At 37.2% G+C, this 16,554-nt stretch overlaps 3 protein-coding genes across 3 annotated transcripts; 1 reads left to right on the top strand and 2 right to left on the bottom strand.

Annotated features, from left to right (window-relative positions):
- Nucleotides 1-327: 327 nt before the first annotated feature.
- LOC131985195 (apolipoprotein A-IV-like) lies at nucleotides 328-1,802 on the bottom strand. The gene is made up of 3 exons (XM_059350260.1): nucleotides 1,763-1,802; nucleotides 1,499-1,655; nucleotides 328-907 (listed from the first exon to the last, which is right to left on the bottom strand). The coding sequence occupies exons 1-3, from the start codon at nucleotides 1,800-1,802 to the stop codon at nucleotides 328-330; spliced, it is 777 nt and encodes a 258-aa protein (XP_059206243.1).
- A 3,589-nt stretch (nucleotides 1,803-5,391) lies between these two features.
- On the top strand, nucleotides 5,392-7,485 carry LOC131985321 (apolipoprotein A-IV-like). Its single transcript, XM_059350378.1, has 4 exons — nucleotides 5,392-5,491; nucleotides 5,599-5,640; nucleotides 5,741-5,891; nucleotides 6,832-7,485. Exons 2-4 carry the CDS (start codon nucleotides 5,607-5,609, stop codon nucleotides 7,409-7,411), a joined length of 765 nt encoding a protein of 254 aa, XP_059206361.1. The 5' UTR covers nucleotides 5,392-5,491; nucleotides 5,599-5,606; the 3' UTR covers nucleotides 7,412-7,485.
- A 1,191-nt stretch (nucleotides 7,486-8,676) lies between these two features.
- Nucleotides 8,677-16,144, bottom strand: tomm40l (translocase of outer mitochondrial membrane 40 homolog, like). Its single transcript, XM_059349713.1, has 10 exons — nucleotides 16,031-16,144; nucleotides 14,094-14,314; nucleotides 13,902-13,969; nucleotides 13,531-13,623; nucleotides 13,345-13,446; nucleotides 12,525-12,630; nucleotides 12,258-12,380; nucleotides 12,085-12,161; nucleotides 10,697-10,799; nucleotides 8,677-9,303 (listed from the first exon to the last, which is right to left on the bottom strand). The coding sequence occupies exons 2-10, from the start codon at nucleotides 14,311-14,313 to the stop codon at nucleotides 9,164-9,166; spliced, it is 1,032 nt and encodes a 343-aa protein (XP_059205696.1). The 5' UTR covers nucleotide 14,314; nucleotides 16,031-16,144; the 3' UTR covers nucleotides 8,677-9,163.
- Nucleotides 16,145-16,554: the final 410 nt, after the last annotated feature.

The following is a 16,554-nucleotide window of genomic DNA, read 5'->3' as shown; positions in this document are numbered from 1 at the left end:
CCCACAACAGTGGTGGACTGGTGAATCTTTAAGGGGTTAAAAGTTACACAAACTTGCTTCGATAAAACTTTGTGAGATTAACTGAAAATGTTGGATTCCTGAATTTAAATTGATGAATGCAAAGAAATGCAAAATACGTTTATACATTTAATTTATTGTTGTTTTACAGAGATAAGCTTATAGTTGTAACATAACAGAGGAAATAATGGCGTTATTCCCTTTTAGAGCATATTTCATCCACATACAAACATAGAAAATGAGGTATTGCACTTTTTATCCGTCCCATAAATACAACTTTGATTCAGCTGAGGATAGACTTCAGTCCGTTTACTGGGCCAGCTTGCTGAAGGACTCCCACAGAGCGGTCAGCTGTCTCTTCAGGGTCTGAGCGTCGGCGTCCAGCTTGGCCCTCAGCTCCTCTCCGTACGGAGCCAGGTTCTTCTGGATCTCCTGGGTCTTCTGGGTCATCTGGGTCTTGAAGTTCTCTGCCAGGGGGACCATGCTCCTCTGGAACTCCTCCAGGTTCTGCTCCATCTTCTCCCTGATCTCCTCGGTGTAGGGGACCATCTGGGCCTGCAGCTGGCTCACGCTCTTGTCCAGCTGCTTCTTCAGCTCCTCGCTCCTCTGCAGCAGCACGGTCTTCAGGGCCTCGGGGTCCATGTTCTTGCTGTAAGGGGTGGTGTCCCTCTTCAGCTCTTCCATCTTCTTCTGGAGGTCAGCGACCAGCTCCTGGGCGTAGGGCTGCAGGTTGGTGCTCACGGCGGTCAGATCTTTCTCCAGGCGGGTCTTCAGCTGCTCGGCCTCCTGGGTGAACCTGGTCATGAGGTCCTGGGTCAGAGGGGCCACCTGAGTCCGCAGAGCCACGGTGAGCTTGTTGACGGCGTCGGTGCTCTCAGAGATCAGGGTGCTGCAGAAACAGGAACAGAAATAAGTCTTGATGAAGAACTGAAAAACTAACAAAAACTTGTTCTTTGTTTTAGTATTCATCTCAAGAAACAAAAAACGACAAAAAAAATGAATTTTTACTTTGATTTTTGCTCATTGCTCATGAATATTTCATGTTATCAGGAAATACTTTTATTAGAATTTAAAACTTTCAGGGGATGTATTTGGATTTGAGACTTTTTCCACAATTGAAGTTTAGTACAGACATTGAATGGTGAGAATAATAATAATAAAAATAAAATAAAATAAAATAAAAACAATAAAATAGAGTGAATAAATTCAAATTCAAAATAATAAAATAAAGTTAAACAAAATTAAAATTAAAATTAAAATTAAAATTAAAATTAAAATTAAAATTAAATAGTTAAATTAATTTTAATTTTAATTTTAATTTTAATTTTAATTTTAATTTTAATTTTAATTTTAATTTTAATTGATACGGCCAGGCTAAATGGACCCTAATGCTCAGTTTATTCTCTGAGATTATATTTTATTTTCTCTAGGTGGAGAAACTGCATGGGATCTCTAACTGCATCACTTTGAGTTGACTTACTTGACTTCCTTCCCGAGCTCTGACTGTCTGATCAGCTTCATGGAGTCCCTTGCGGTGGCGGTTGCCTTGGCCACGTAGTCCCAGAAAGCATCTTTCACCATGTCGACCTGCTGCTGCTGCGGCTGCTTCTGCCTAACAAGGTTGGCATTGCAACCTGCTGAAAGAACAAAGGCAAAAACATATATTAAACAAGTTGATCATTAAATACTTAGTGATACAATCTAAGTAAACTGTGTGCTGATTTTCAGTAAAGTTTATTCTCACCAGTGAAAACGGCGAGGGCGAGCACCACGAGGACCTTCATGACTGCAGCTGGAAAGAAACAGCAGATGCTTGTGTGTGTTCACAGCTCCTGGCTCAGTATTTATAGCCTATAGGCAGCTGAGTGGTATGGAGGAGCAAAGTCCAGCTCTGAGTGTTGAGCTGTCATGCTGCTGCTTCCACATCACAGCAGGGGGACAGTGAGGGTCACCACAGTCTGAGGAAACTTCCTGCAGATGTCAGAGCAAGAAATATTAGGTTTTGTTTTAATGTAGTAACTGATGTAGTGTCTGTATATGACACTTATTATGTCCTTATTTGTTAAAGAAAAGCCCATTTTCTTTTTGAATTAAAATAACAGACATACAGTCTAGACATTGTTAATGTGGTAAATGACTATTAATCCTCCTGTTATCTTGCGGGTAAAATTGACCCATTTTAAAAAAAAAAAAAATCTAAAATATATATATATTTTTAAATCAATGTCATGTAACACCATTTTATTTTATATGTAGATCTTTCCAATGTACATAACAAAAGTTTTAACATGCATTTTTTATGAAAAACGAGTGAATTATCCTCATTGAACCATGATCTGTGAGAGGTAAAGAACACTATTGCACTAAATATTGATTGAGATGGTTAGTAATGGAGAATTAATGAAATGTAAACAATGTTTATTGTTTTGTTTTAGTTTCTGACACTTTTGTTTAATTAAACATGCCTCGGGATATTGCTGTTCCTGGAAAAACGAACATAACAGGAGGGTTAAAACTGGAAACGTCTGATTTTCTTATGAAATATCTATTATATATTGTCATGTCTTCCAGTGGCACATTGTGTTAAAACACCTGAGCATTATGTTAGCACAGTTGAAAACTGGTTTGCGCTGATTGAGAAGCAATACAATGATCCTTCCTCAGGCTGGTTGAGTATCTAGAGGTAAAGTTGGAGATTGGTACAATTTTTTTCCCTTGTCAATGGCTCTACTATAGTTTAGACTTCCATTTTGTAACTAATTTTAATTAATTTCTTGTTTGTTTTCTTGGAAAACAACACAAACAAACTTTTCAGCACTTATCTACATATATCAAACAATTTGAGGTATGTTACGGCTTGATGCAAATATTTGGTGCTTCATTTTGCCATTTTTTTACCTAAAGAATTTATATAAATTGTGAAAATTCTTAACAAACAAACAAATCAAGACACCAAGACCTTTAAAATGCCATAGAAAAATTCACGCTGGGATCTATAATCAAAAACTTTTGGTAAAAACATTTTGGAGGCATTTAGATTTGCAGGTTTTTAGTCATAAAACTATTATTTGGATGAATCTCTGCAGCAAAATTAAATTACAATCCATCCTATAGTTGCTGAGAAATTTTAATGAAAAATCAAAAAGCGGCAGCACTAGAGGAAAAATCTGAGTATCATCAAAGTTTGCAGGATTCTTCCAGGCAATCCATCAAATAGTTGTTGTAATATTTCAGTCTCAGTCTTCAGTATTTCAGGCTAAATATGAAATATAATATATAATGTAACACATAGTATATATACAATATACAATGTTACTTCCCACATAGATATAAACTTGAATTAAACTGGTCCATGATATAATTTATTGCTGTTCACATAAACAACTTGTTTCAAAGGTTTTATTCACAAGCTAAAAAACAAACACTTAACACATTACAGAATGTGTCAATAAGAAAGAATGCACATTGACTGTGCTGCATGTTGATGCATTTAGATCGACACAGTGACACTCAGGAGAAAGAATGCAGCAGATTAGATAAAGAAGTTGTTACTATTTCACTCAGTTGTGAAACACAGAGCATACACTGCATTGTTTCTGTTGATTACTTCAGAATCAGAGTAAACATTCATATTGATCCACTTAAAAGCTCTCAGCTCACAGACAAAGTGTTGCTGTCAGAGTTTTATAGGTCAGTGAAATGTGAGCAGGACTTTGATCCATCTGACCTGCAGATTATCTTTTACTGAAGAACTTTATGTTTCCTGATACAACTGATATCACAGAGCAGCTAAAGACGTCTTTTCAGGTGAAACTGCTGATAAACTTCTAGCTGTTTTCATATGACGCACACGGCAAATTACATGGGGGCGTGGAAGAACTAGTGATGTGCCACACTGAAAGAAAAAGTAGAGAATCAATACTGTTTTACTCACGAGTTACATAAGCGAAGAGGGAATACCCTGAATGACTGTTTAAAGTGTGTTATGTAGGACTTTAGACAGATTTATGTTGTTTTTTTAACCCTGTCCTTCAATGTGTCTGTGTACATCACTGACCTACAACTCCCCAAATACATCATAATCATTTTTAAAAGAAATATGTGTAACAGTTTAGATTTATTAAGCACTTCGCATTGCCCATGTGTGAACAGATTGTAACATTACTTAAAAAATGAGACATTCCCCGACTTTAGTGGTTGCCAAAAACAGAATTTGTCCTCCCACAAAATACAACCTGATGTGTTTGTTGTTTGTACTGCAGCTTATTACGACGCATACTTTTGTTAGCAACGTTCTCTAGTGGTCGTAGTAGTTGTGGAGGACAGTTAAGGCAGGAATAAAGCTACAAAGGGTAAGAGCAAAACGGGAAGAGAGTAAACATAGTATAAAGAGCAACAAAGTCCACTTTAGGAGGGCAAGCAAGCAAACAAACACAAGACTTTCACGCAGGACACCAACATTCGTGTCCCATGAACAAACAAACAAATTATGTTATTTGAAGTAGCAACTCAACTTGTGTAAGTCACTCTTTATGTCACCAACGTAGCTACACCACTTCTGGCTGATCTGCGCATCTTAGGGAAGTAGTTTTATTGCCTTAACCTAATGAAACTGCGACCATTTGACAATGTTAGCGACCTGGTAAGGACACTCATTTAGGGAACCCTCCTGTGGGTCGTATTAGAGGGTATGAACAAACGATCTATGTGGTCGTTCGGTTTAGACAACTTATTGCTATAATGGCCTTAGGACTGATTTCTCTAAGAAATGCTGTTTTTTCTGGGAAAATCCATAAGATGTTGGATGATGTTTTCAGCTTTGCTACAGTTCCCAACAAGGTGAAATTAGAAAATAGACTCTGCTAATGTCAACAAAGAACTTTTATTGAGTGAAGCCCATGTGGCCAAACATGAATGTGACCAATGTTGGAGTGCCCAAAACTCAGGAGGTGGCGGAGACCAAAAACAGAGCTAAAAGAGTGAATATTAGCCTCAAATTCATCAGGTGAAGAAATTCAACTCTAGTGTGATGATAATGTTCCTCTGTATCTGCTGATCGGTAAATAAGCAACTGTTGCAAACTCAATTACCATACAAGTGATAATTCGTCATTATATAAGCCTCAAAGGTGAAAAAACAAAACAAACTCAAAACAATGCAGCTTTAAGTGAAATTTATGTAAATTTATTTGCCATATTCCCCTGCTTTCAGTGAAACTGCTGCATGTGATGCAGATTCAGCGATATAAACAGTTTAATAATCCATTCAGATACCAGAGAATATGCATCATAGGATGAATAACACAGTGACAGTTAAATAATGACGTGGAGTGACAGCAGTAACAAGAGTCTGTCCAACAGGGCAACAGGAGAAGGACTTTACCCTTCAACACGGCTATAAAATACAGAGGAGACGTCTGCACGGCCCCAGTCTTCAGCCTCAGAGTGAAGAAGAGACGAGCTGCCTCTCAAAGGTACTTTATTATTATTATTATTATTATTATTATTAAATTTCTTCAGGACTAAATGATACATTTTGACAGTTTTCTGAAATTGTAACTTTCTTTTCTTTGTCCAACAGATTTAATCATGAAGGTACTTGTGGTTCTCGCACTTTTCTCTGGTGAGTTATTTTAGAAAATAAATAAAAAATCTAAGTCACAACACCTGTTTGAATAAATATTTTTAAGTGTTTTACTAAATCTGCATTTTTTAATCCACAGTTTGCAACGCCAACATCCTGTGGCAGGAGCCGCCCAAGACCAACTTGGACTTGGTGAAAGATGCTTTCTGGGACTACGTCGGGAAAGTAACTCTCACTGCTGAGGATTTGCTGAAGCAGATCAGAGAGTCCGAGCAGGGACAGGAAATGAAGTAAGACTGATAAAATAATTCTGTCTAATTATTTTATTTATATTTTTCACTGTTTGTCCATTTATTACATTTGTTACCTTGTGTTATTTTTTACCATTTACTTTTTATAATATAGAATGTTTTAGTCTCGATTTTTTTGTATTGTTTTGATTTATTTATTTTATTATCCTTCACTTGCTTCTTTTAGATTTTACACTTCACTTCTTTATTATATCTTGATTTTGGTTCTGCGGTTTTTTGATATTTTTCATATGGAATTCTTATTTTTATTTTACTTTTTATGTATTTCTTCAACCTTGTTATTTTACTTATCTTGTTTTGTTTGTTTTTTTCTATTGTTTTTATTTATTTATATCTATATTTTATATATAGCTTTATATATTGCTTTTTGTTTTTTTACAGTTTACTTTTTTGATTATATCTTGATTTTTTTATTTACTCATGTTTTTTCTCATTTCCTGCTGTCACACTGTTAATGTCTCAGCTATATAAAAAAAGGATTAAATCACCTTATAAAAAAGCTTATTGACATTATAAATAATTCAATAATTATTCAATAATAATAATTCAATTCCGTTAGGAACTTCACATGTAAAGGAGCAGCAGGGTGTGTCCATACCCAACAATACATACAATAAACAAACACGCACACACACACCATCAGCCCACACTAGACATGGCAGATAATAAAATCTTTGCTGAGCCTGGTGGATAAATAAGTTATTAATACCTCCATAGTGGAGGGGCAATAAATAATAGTTAAAAAAAATAAAAAAATAAAAAAAGAGTCAAGGTGTTAAAAGAGAGAGAGGAGACAGTTCAAAAAGGGGTTTCAGCCATTCAAAAGTCTTATGGTTGCCGGGACAAAGCTTGACAAAAACTGCATGTTTTAGTTTAATTTATTGTTAATCTAACTGTTTTTGTTTTTCTGTCTTTGCAGCACCATGATCTCTCAGAGCTCTGACACAGTGAACCAGTACGTGGTGGCTCTGCGGGCTCAGGTGGCCCCCCTGACCCAGGACTTCATGACCCAGTTCAACCAGCAGGCCGAGCAGCTGAAGGCTCGTCTGGAGAAAGACCTGACCACCGTGAGCACCAACCTGAAGCCCATCGCCGAGGAGATGAGTGCTCAGCTCCAGAAGAAGGTGGAGGAGCTGAAGCTTGAGACCGCTTCCTACGCTGAGGCCATGGACCCCGAGGCCCTGAAGGCCGCGCTGCTGAAGAAGAGCGAGGAGCTGAAGGTGCAGCTGGACAAGAGCGTGAGCCAGCTGCAGGCCGAGATGGTCCCCTACACCGAGGAGATGAAGAAGAAGACGGAGCAGAGCATGGAGGAGTTCCAGAGGAGTGTGATGCCCATCACCCAGAGCTTCCAGACCCAGATGACCCAGAAGACCCAGGAGATCCAGCAGACCCTGAACCAGAGGGGAGAGGAGCTGAGGGCCAAGCTGGACGCCAGCGCTCAGGACATGCAGGCCAAGCTGACCGTCCTGTGGGAGTCCTTCAACCAGAAGACCCAGTAAACCTCCATCAGCCTCAAAACCTCCACCAGATATTTATTTAACATCCAGCAATGTATATTTTTTTATTAAATAAAAAATATATAGCAAGCAATTCCTGTTTTGGTGCCTTAATTAGCGTGAAACATGTGCTGTGCTATTACTATTATTCTAGTGCAAATATTACATTTGTTCTACTGAAACTCTACTCTAGTGCAATGTTTAAATGTCTAATTAAATCTACTAAATAAACAGTAATTACTTCTAGCACAATAATTAAATGTATTCTAGTGGGAAAATAATACACATTCTAGTACAATAATTAGGTTTATTCTACTGAAATAAATACTATTATTCTAGTACAATAACTACATCTATTCTAGTGGGAGGAAAAAACCCTCATTCTAGTAAAATAATTAGATTTATTCTAATTATTTAGTACAATAAGATTTATTGAAGTACAGTAAAAGTGCAATTTATACTAGTGCAATAAATATTTGTATTCTGGGGAAATATTATAATTCCTGTGCAATATTTTCATTTATTCTTAGCTCAATTTATAAATTCTTGATAGTACATTAATTACATTTGTTCTAGTGAAAGATATATTATTCTGGTACAATTAAATATTTTTTCTTTGTAATAATCAATATATTCTAGCCAAATAAATACTATTCTAGTGCAATAATTAAATTCATAGTAGTTCAATAAATATTTATATTCTAGTGAAATAAATACTATTATCAGTATCATTAGTACAATAATTAGATTTATTATAGTACAATAATTACAATTATTCCAGTGCAATAATTAGATTCCTTCTAGTGAAATAAATCCTCTTATTCTAGTGCCATAATTAAATTTATTCTGTGCAGTAATTACTCTTACCTACCTGGTGCAACTTATTTAAGAATAAGGTTTAGGTTGTCAGACGTGAATGTTTGTTTTCTGAAATTTTGTTTTTGATCCAATTTTGTTGTATTCTGCACAATAAAAATTTAATTGTACTCACCTGGCATAGTTTTGGGGTTCTGGGGTCCTCTGAGAAAGAATCTGGGATCACTGGATATAAAATAAAAGCTCTTTGTATGAAACTAATACGAACTCACTCCAGCAGAAATGAGATTGACTGAATGAAACAAACAAAAACATGCAGCTTTTTTTGTAAGAAATTGTATTATCAGTTTTCAAGAGGTATATACAGGTCATATATACGGTTCCATATGATATGTAACATAAAAAAAGGCAACAAAACAAGTGATGGACTGTGAATGTGACATGCAGTACAGTACACTCCCTCCTGGTAAACTCGTCTGTAACCAATAAATCACCTCTAAACAAGCAAATGACGACAACTTCATTCACTGCACAGCAAGACGGACTTTAACAGTAAAAAAAAAAACAGGAATAAAATTCAACACTGGAGCGACAGGCACTGAACTCAGTGACAGAAACAAAGAGCTCTGTAATGTGTTACGTCGTTCTACGGGTTCGTCGAGTCAATAAATTCCTGACCAATCACATTATTAGTTTTACTTCTCGTCATCAGGCGATTCTTCTTACTGGATTAAATGCATCAGATTTACATTATTACCTTCTAATTCACCACGTTTTGATGAAACCAATAGCATGATAACGGCCAAATCGAGCGACGGGTTGAAGTGATGGCACACACAGTGTTGTACATGACAAAGTCTGCTCGTCCGTAGTGAGTCTGTCCGTTCTGTGAAGTCAGTCTGCGGGTCGATTACCCCGCCGTTCGCTCAGAGAGTCGGGCTAACCGATGGTGACGCCGAAGCCGCACTGGAACTTGTTCTTGCGGTGGTTGAGGAAGGTGCAGAGGACCAGAGAGAGCGGCAGCGGGAGCAGCTTCTTTTCTAACGTTGCACCGACGACCCAGTCACTGTCTACTGAACCTGGAGGAACAGCAGGAGACACAATATTTTATTTCATAAAGAGGGATAAAATATTAAATTCTTAAGACCTGGGAAAATTACATGTATTCACATTTCACTTTGGTGGAACATAACCAGGTTATAAGTAGAGCTTCGAAATGTAAAAACAGGAGCAAGAGACAAAAAAAATAGAAAATAAGAGTAGGCAATTTATTGAAAACTGCATTTAAACTCAAACAGGCTGTTCAGGAGTGTATCTACGCCTGTGTACTGTCCTATTAGCCAGTGCATTCTCAAAAGAAGTGAAAAACACTGATGAATGTCCGCTATTTTTCTGCAGAGGTGGAATGTAACAAGGTGCCTTTACTTATGTACTGTGCTTAGGTACAAACCAGAAGTGGTGGAAGAAGTCAGATCCTTTATTTTAGGGAAAGTACTTATACCACACTGCAAAAATCCCCTCAAGGTAAAAGTCATGCATTCAAAAGTTACTGAAGTTAAAAGGACCAAAGTATCAGCATCAAAATGTACTTAAAGTTTAAAAAATAAAAGTACTAATTATGCAGAATGTCCTTACTTAGATGTATTCAACTGAAATAAAAACTATTATTCTAGAACAATAATTCGATTTTTTGTGTGTGAAATAATTACATTTATTGTAGTGTTTTCAATTCATACGAATGCAATATTTGTATTCTAGTGAAAGAAACACTATTATTTCCATGCAATAATTTAATTATTCTCGCTCAATAAATAAATTCATAATAGTGCAATGATTACATTTGTTCTAGTAAAAAAATATACAATTATTCTAGTGCAATAATTACACATTTTTCTATTATTAGATTTATTTTAGCCAAATGAATGCTTTTATTCTTTTGCAATAATTAAATTTTGATTCTCGTGTAATTACATTTATTGTAGAGCAATAATTAAATTCATACTAGTGCAATAAATACATGTATTCTAGTGAAATAAATACTATTATTCTAGTGCAATAATTAGATTTATCATAGTACACTAATTACTTGAACTATTTAATATACTGTTATGTGGCTTAATTTATAAAAATGCGTAATTTTAAATCATACTTTTCATGTTCAATCTTGACCTGAAAAGTAACTAAAGCTGGCAGCTAAATGTAGTAGAGTAGAAGCACGAAGCTACATAAAATGTAGAGTACCAAGTTACATTCCACCACTGCAAACCAGGACACATTTTCAGTCAGCTGCAGTTAGATTTTAACATCTATTAACTCTTAGTTTAACAGGTGATAATCTTCTGCATTTTGCTGTGTGATCTGTAACAATGTATAGTAACATTTGTCTGGAATAAAAGCAAAGAGATTGTAAAAGCAGGATGTTCACCATGCTAATGCTCTGTAAAAATGAAATAGTGTGTCAACACATCGTACCTTTAAACAGTAAATTAGCTTTAGGCACATCTAGCTGGTAGCCGAACGACACGCTGGTGTCCTGCCCGCGGGTGCTCGCCTCAAACTCCACACCGAGCTGCAGCTGTTGAAGCAGACGACAGTTAGATCCAGGTTAATGCAAATTTTTGAAAAATACCTTCAGCAAAAGAAAAACACACCTGGATCATCGGGGAGCCTTTTTCATCTAAATCTCAAAGCGGTTGGCTTACAGTTTAGGTCAATAGATTATATAAAGTTAACCCTCTGAACCTTACACTCCTCTTTACAAAATATGCCAAAAAATATATACTACTTTCTACAATATAAACTGTAGAAACGGAATATTTTGTTAGATTATCAAAACAGTCACTGATAGGGATGCACGATATTATCGGCACGTTATTGGTGTCGGACGATATTGGCTTGAAAAAAGAACTATCGGACATCGGCCAACACACCGATATCCGTCGAAATAATAAGCCGATTAAATAATGTGGTGATTGAATGCACAACCTCGATGCCTATGTCTGTCATATGTTAGGAATTTTTTATTGTTTGCACATCACCTCTCTGTTGCACCTTAAGCACTTGTTTACTTATTATGTCAATTGTGAAATTTGCCCTGATTGTGAGTATTGTTATTGATAATCTCAGGGAGAGCATCATCCAAGTTTTAAGTAGGATGTATCTTTTTGTATTTTATTTGAAAGCAATTGTCAAAAATAAGTATGCAGTTTTAACGCATCAAGTATTTTTCTTATTTTGCACAAGGATTGAATATTACATAACAAATGTGATAAGAGTATGCTCCACAATACTGTATGCTAATTCCACTACAGAAGAGAGATGGAGATCTCTGCAATTAGTTGTGTGGGAAAAAATATTGGCATCGGTAATCGGCTAAACGAGTTGCAAAAAAATCGGCACATCGGATATTGCCAAAAAATCCAATATCGTGCATCTCCAGTCACTGAACTAATCATCCTGGGCAAACACTTACCGTTAGTAAAATAAGTAGAAGCTTTATAAATTCTGCACTCCTGTGACACGAATGACTCAGCAGTAACCAACCCTGATGTGACAAAAATTCAACGAATCTCTGACTGAATGGCTGTTTATATTTTGACAATCACTCTTTTCATTGGTAACACTTGTGGGCACTCTAGCCATGATTGTGCTGACTCCATAGGAGGTGCAGGACTTACACAGTGCAGTGAAAAATAAAGCAACACTAAGTAAAATATGACAGAAATAAACAAAAATGACAGCCTGAAACTGCTTCGGGATCAGGAGGTTAAGGAAATTATAAATCCCGAAACCTGCTCTTCAAATAAAATTACACAACAAAATTATTTGTTATGTATTTTAACTGAGGTTGACAAAGTTACCTGCTCGTTGGCTTTGTGATAATATGAAGCGTGAGCGCCCGCTGAGCCGAGAGTCAACGTGGCGATGTAGTTGCTGCCTGTAAAGAGGAAATAAAAACAAAAACAAACACATTATGGACTCATTCAGTCCAATTAATCTGGATCCAACCTGCTCACAATAACCTGTGTCTCACCTGTGTACCTGCCGACTAGAGACATCACTGTGCCTTCCTCTCCCGGCCTGCGGTGGTAGACCAGCTCCCCTCCCAGAGCCAGGGCCGGCGTTATGGACTGGAGGTAGTGTGTTACGACAATACCTGACGGGAGACAACAACAAGGTGTTCAGGTTCACCACAAATCTTTTTTTTTCTCTCTAATTAGATGACAGAACAATCCTAAAGCATTTAAGGATAGAAAACAATTCTGGTCTTTGGACGACAGAATGCTGACTGAAGACCTACCAGAGCCGACGAGGACGTCTGGGTTTCCAAGTGTAACTGTTGCAGTAAAATCTTCTCCTTTAATCTCTGCGTCGCCTTGCCAGTTCATGAACTTGTTTTGTTGTGTCTGAGAAGTGATGACAGAGTTTGACAGTGACTGATTGTGTTACACCTTCTTAGTCAACTTAATGTAATACGTGTGCAATTTATTAATGTATTTCCCCCCCACACACACCACCTCTCACACACTTATTCATCTATGTTATCTTTTTATCATCTTTTTATTGCAATGTCTAGTGTTTTTATTTATTTTAGGGCCTTAGTTTTTGTTTTTATTCCAAGTGTTATATTATTTTCTAATGTCGCTCCCCCACTGGGACCTGAGTCCCATTCATTCATTTCGTTCCACTTAATGTACCAAGATGTTCCCGTAATGACAATAAACTTCCTTGAATCTTGATACCAACTCATTACCACAAGTTTAATACTTGTTTCTAGAATGTATCCATTTTATTTTGTGGCAGTTAGATTAAAAACACCCAAATGTCTGACGGAAAAACATTTGAAACTGGATCAAATTTGACCCAAGGACATCAGGAAAGTTAATATCGTCATTCTTTAAAAAAAATTGAGGACAAACTTTGTATGAAGGTTTTTTCTAAAATACATCTTATCTTTCTTATCTTTCATCTTATCTTATACTAAAATCTGCCGATTTATCGATCTAGCTCTAGTTAACATCATGCACAGTGAGAAACATTTGGATAAACTGAATAGAAAGAACTCTGATCAGCTTGCATTGGGATAAAATTTATAAAAAAAACATTTTTTTAAGCTTTACCTGGAAGGCCAGTTTGGATCGTATTCTGCTGGAGACCTGGTGGATGATCTGGGCGTTAAGGCTCCCGCTGTTGTCCATGTCTCCAACCATGACTGGAAAAAACTGAACAAAAAGAGCATTTGTATCACTGTTCATATATAAAAACACCTTTAAGATGGTCGTCACTGTGACTTTACTGCAGCGTACCTCTGCTGGACCCATCTGCTTCGTTCCAACGTATGTAGCACCGAACCTGTAGGTGGAATCTCCCATGGTGCTCAGCAGCACTGTGTGATTCACCTTCAAGACAGTTTAAGAGTACAAAATTAAAAATGCACCTTTAACACATTTACAGTTCACTTTCTCTGGTCTAATCCAATGTGGAAATGCTGCATTTGCTTTTAATTTATTACTGAATGCCAGGAGAGCCTGCACATGAAGTTCAGACTAACACCTTATAGAAAACTTGAGCTTGTTAGACGTCCTCAGGCTTTATTTTTATTTATATAGTCAAAGAGCATTGCATACAGGGCACGAAGACAGTTCAAACTTGTTTTGCAAAAACAAACATAACTGACCTGGAAGTGGTTGCTCAGTCCCTTGTTGACAACTAGCCGGACTCCCTCCATCTGCATCGGGAAAACCTCTGAGAAGAAAAACATGCAAGCAGTTAGATACAAGACGAATAGAAGAGCAAAAACAGGTAGTACAGGTACAGAATTTTTAGTTTGTTTGTGTAATATAAACAATTATCAATTATCTCTGTTTACCTTTGCACTTGCGATGACACTCGTCAAATGCACCGGGGTTCGGCAGAGGTGGTTCTGCCTCCTGCTCCTGTCCGGAGGCTGCCCCAGTCGGGGATATAACCGTAGAGACCGGAGGCATCCCAAAGCCTGGTGGCACCGTCAACCCGGGGGCAGCAGCAGCAGCACCACCAGAGGAAGGAGGTGGAGGGTTGGGGGAGCTGGCAGCCAAAACACTGCCCATTCTGGAGAGAGAAATAAGGGGATAAAACAAAAGAAGATGGCCGTTATATATATATATATATATATATATATATATATATATATAAATAAAAGTATCATCAGGTACAACAACACCAGAGAGAGAGAACATGAATGCAACTAAATTAGAACTGTTAAGATTTAAGAAGTAGGCAGGACAGATAATTGAGAAGTATTGAGCAATTTAACATAAAGCGTTTAGAGAAACTTGAAAAGCAGAGAAAGATATCTTCTCTTGACCACTGTCAGGGATATTCTGGAAACTTAATTTCACATAACGCAACCAAATAGTCTCTTGTAATTTGACCTCCCGTGCCCAGTAAATGCTGCAGCTTTCAATTCTCAGTTCCATTTTTTTATTCTACAGTCCAGCCTTCACGTCCTGATAAGCAAAGATCTAGAGGGGAATTTTTCTGCATTAGTTGCAATATAAAGTAGGAAAGAGTGCAAATATAAAGTCAGCTTTTTAAAAAAAATCTCACACATTTAAGAACAGGAGGCGACCCAAATGGCCTCCCAGTCAAGGCGGATCGGTGAGGGTATAGAGGTATGCATGATTAAAAAATAAAAGATGCATAAAGGCTATAATAAATAATGTTATACAATAAAACAAAAAAAAAGCCAAGATGTTAAATTGAAACCTAAAAGAACTAAAATCAAGGTCAAAGTAAGTAAGAGAAAAAGAATAAAATCAACCAAAAAAATTAAAAGGTTTAAGAGGATGTTAGAGTGCAAATATAAATAAAAGGTGCAAGCGTAAAAATAGCAATTAACATATACATAAAATGCAAAAAAAATAGGTCAACAAAAGGACCACAAGTGGCTAATTTCTCAAGTTGCATATAGAAATGTAAGAGAAGTACAAGGAGGATTGTAGAGATATGGGAGTGTCATCTGACATCTCAACACAGTTGTGTGGTTAATGTTAATGTATTATAGGTTATATAATACATTAGAAAACATCAGCCGAGATAAATATAACCAGCCAATCCAGCTTATTTAACCGATTAGGAGGAATACCACCCTTCTTAGTCACTATTAACACCAAGCCATATATGTGCAAGCTTTTAGAATCATCTGATGTTGACATTAATGCTTTTTGCGAGACAGAAAGTAGTACTTACATCAAATTATAAATAAAAAGAGCACAACCCACCCTCAAGACTTTAACACAGGTATTGTCTCTGTGGTTAGGAAGCTTCGTTCAGAGCGAAATAAGACATTAAACAAGCTCTGTCACAGGCCTCAGGACTCCTCAGGTAATACATTTTATAATGAATAATTTGATCTTCATTTGTATAAAACGTTGAGTGCCCCTGTAACCTTTCACACAGATCCTGTTCATTCATATGATGTTAGAGCTGTAAGGTAAGAAAGACCTGCTCATTATAAGCAGAAATAACACTGTGTGATGGAGATAAATAAGACACTATTCATTTCTAACTGATTTCTTTATTAGTTGTCGCTGATGTTTTGAATGAAACCTGCCTCACCTACAAGCCAGTATGGAAAAGTTAGCTACGCTAGCTAAGCTAGCTTCCAACCAGCAGCTGTCAGGCTTAAAACAAAAGGTTGCTGCCTGTGAGAGAAAACAAGTACCACTTTATTAGCTTTAAACTGTCGGAAAAAGCAGTTAATAGGTCCACAAGTTTCCAGGTAACCCTTTTGTTATATAAAAACAGCAAACGACAGCTACTCACGTTGTGATTTCCAGAGGACGATGCAGCCGGAATTCGATAGCACCACAGAAGAAGAAGCGAATGACGCTAAAGTCCCGCCCATTTGCTCAAGACGCGTTATGATTGGATGCCGGGCTACAACCCTGAGAAATGATTCGCTGAATCAAATGTCATTCGCAATATCCGTTAGGTGAATAGAGGGCGTGGTTTTAAGGCGATGACGCCACACTGATTCTTAAACACAATTGGCTAGCTTGTTGCAGAGGGGCGGGGTGTTTGATTTTGAGGTCACCGATTGGCGGAGAGCTGCCGACAGCAGAGCGGCGTTGTAAAACGTTATGAAGGAACGTCTTCAAGGTCAAAAGGCAGCCGGAGGGTCTAAGTACAAAGTCACAACGATTTTAAAAACACGTTGTTTTTGAGTTTGTAGTTGACACACAGTAGCTCCTCTCTCTGTATCCACTCCACGCAGCAGCAGCTTTCAGGGGCCACAGAGCTCTGCTGCTTTCACTGTGAGGTCTAATGAGGGAGCAGAGTCACACCTG

This window comes from Centropristis striata, chromosome 14, assembly GCF_030273125.1.
Source record: "Centropristis striata isolate RG_2023a ecotype Rhode Island chromosome 14, C.striata_1.0, whole genome shotgun sequence".
In the NCBI taxonomy this organism is placed as follows: domain Eukaryota; kingdom Metazoa; phylum Chordata; class Actinopteri; order Perciformes; family Serranidae; genus Centropristis; species Centropristis striata.
Note: the sequence above shows the minus strand (reverse complement) of the source record. Positions and strands in the feature narration are given on the sequence as shown.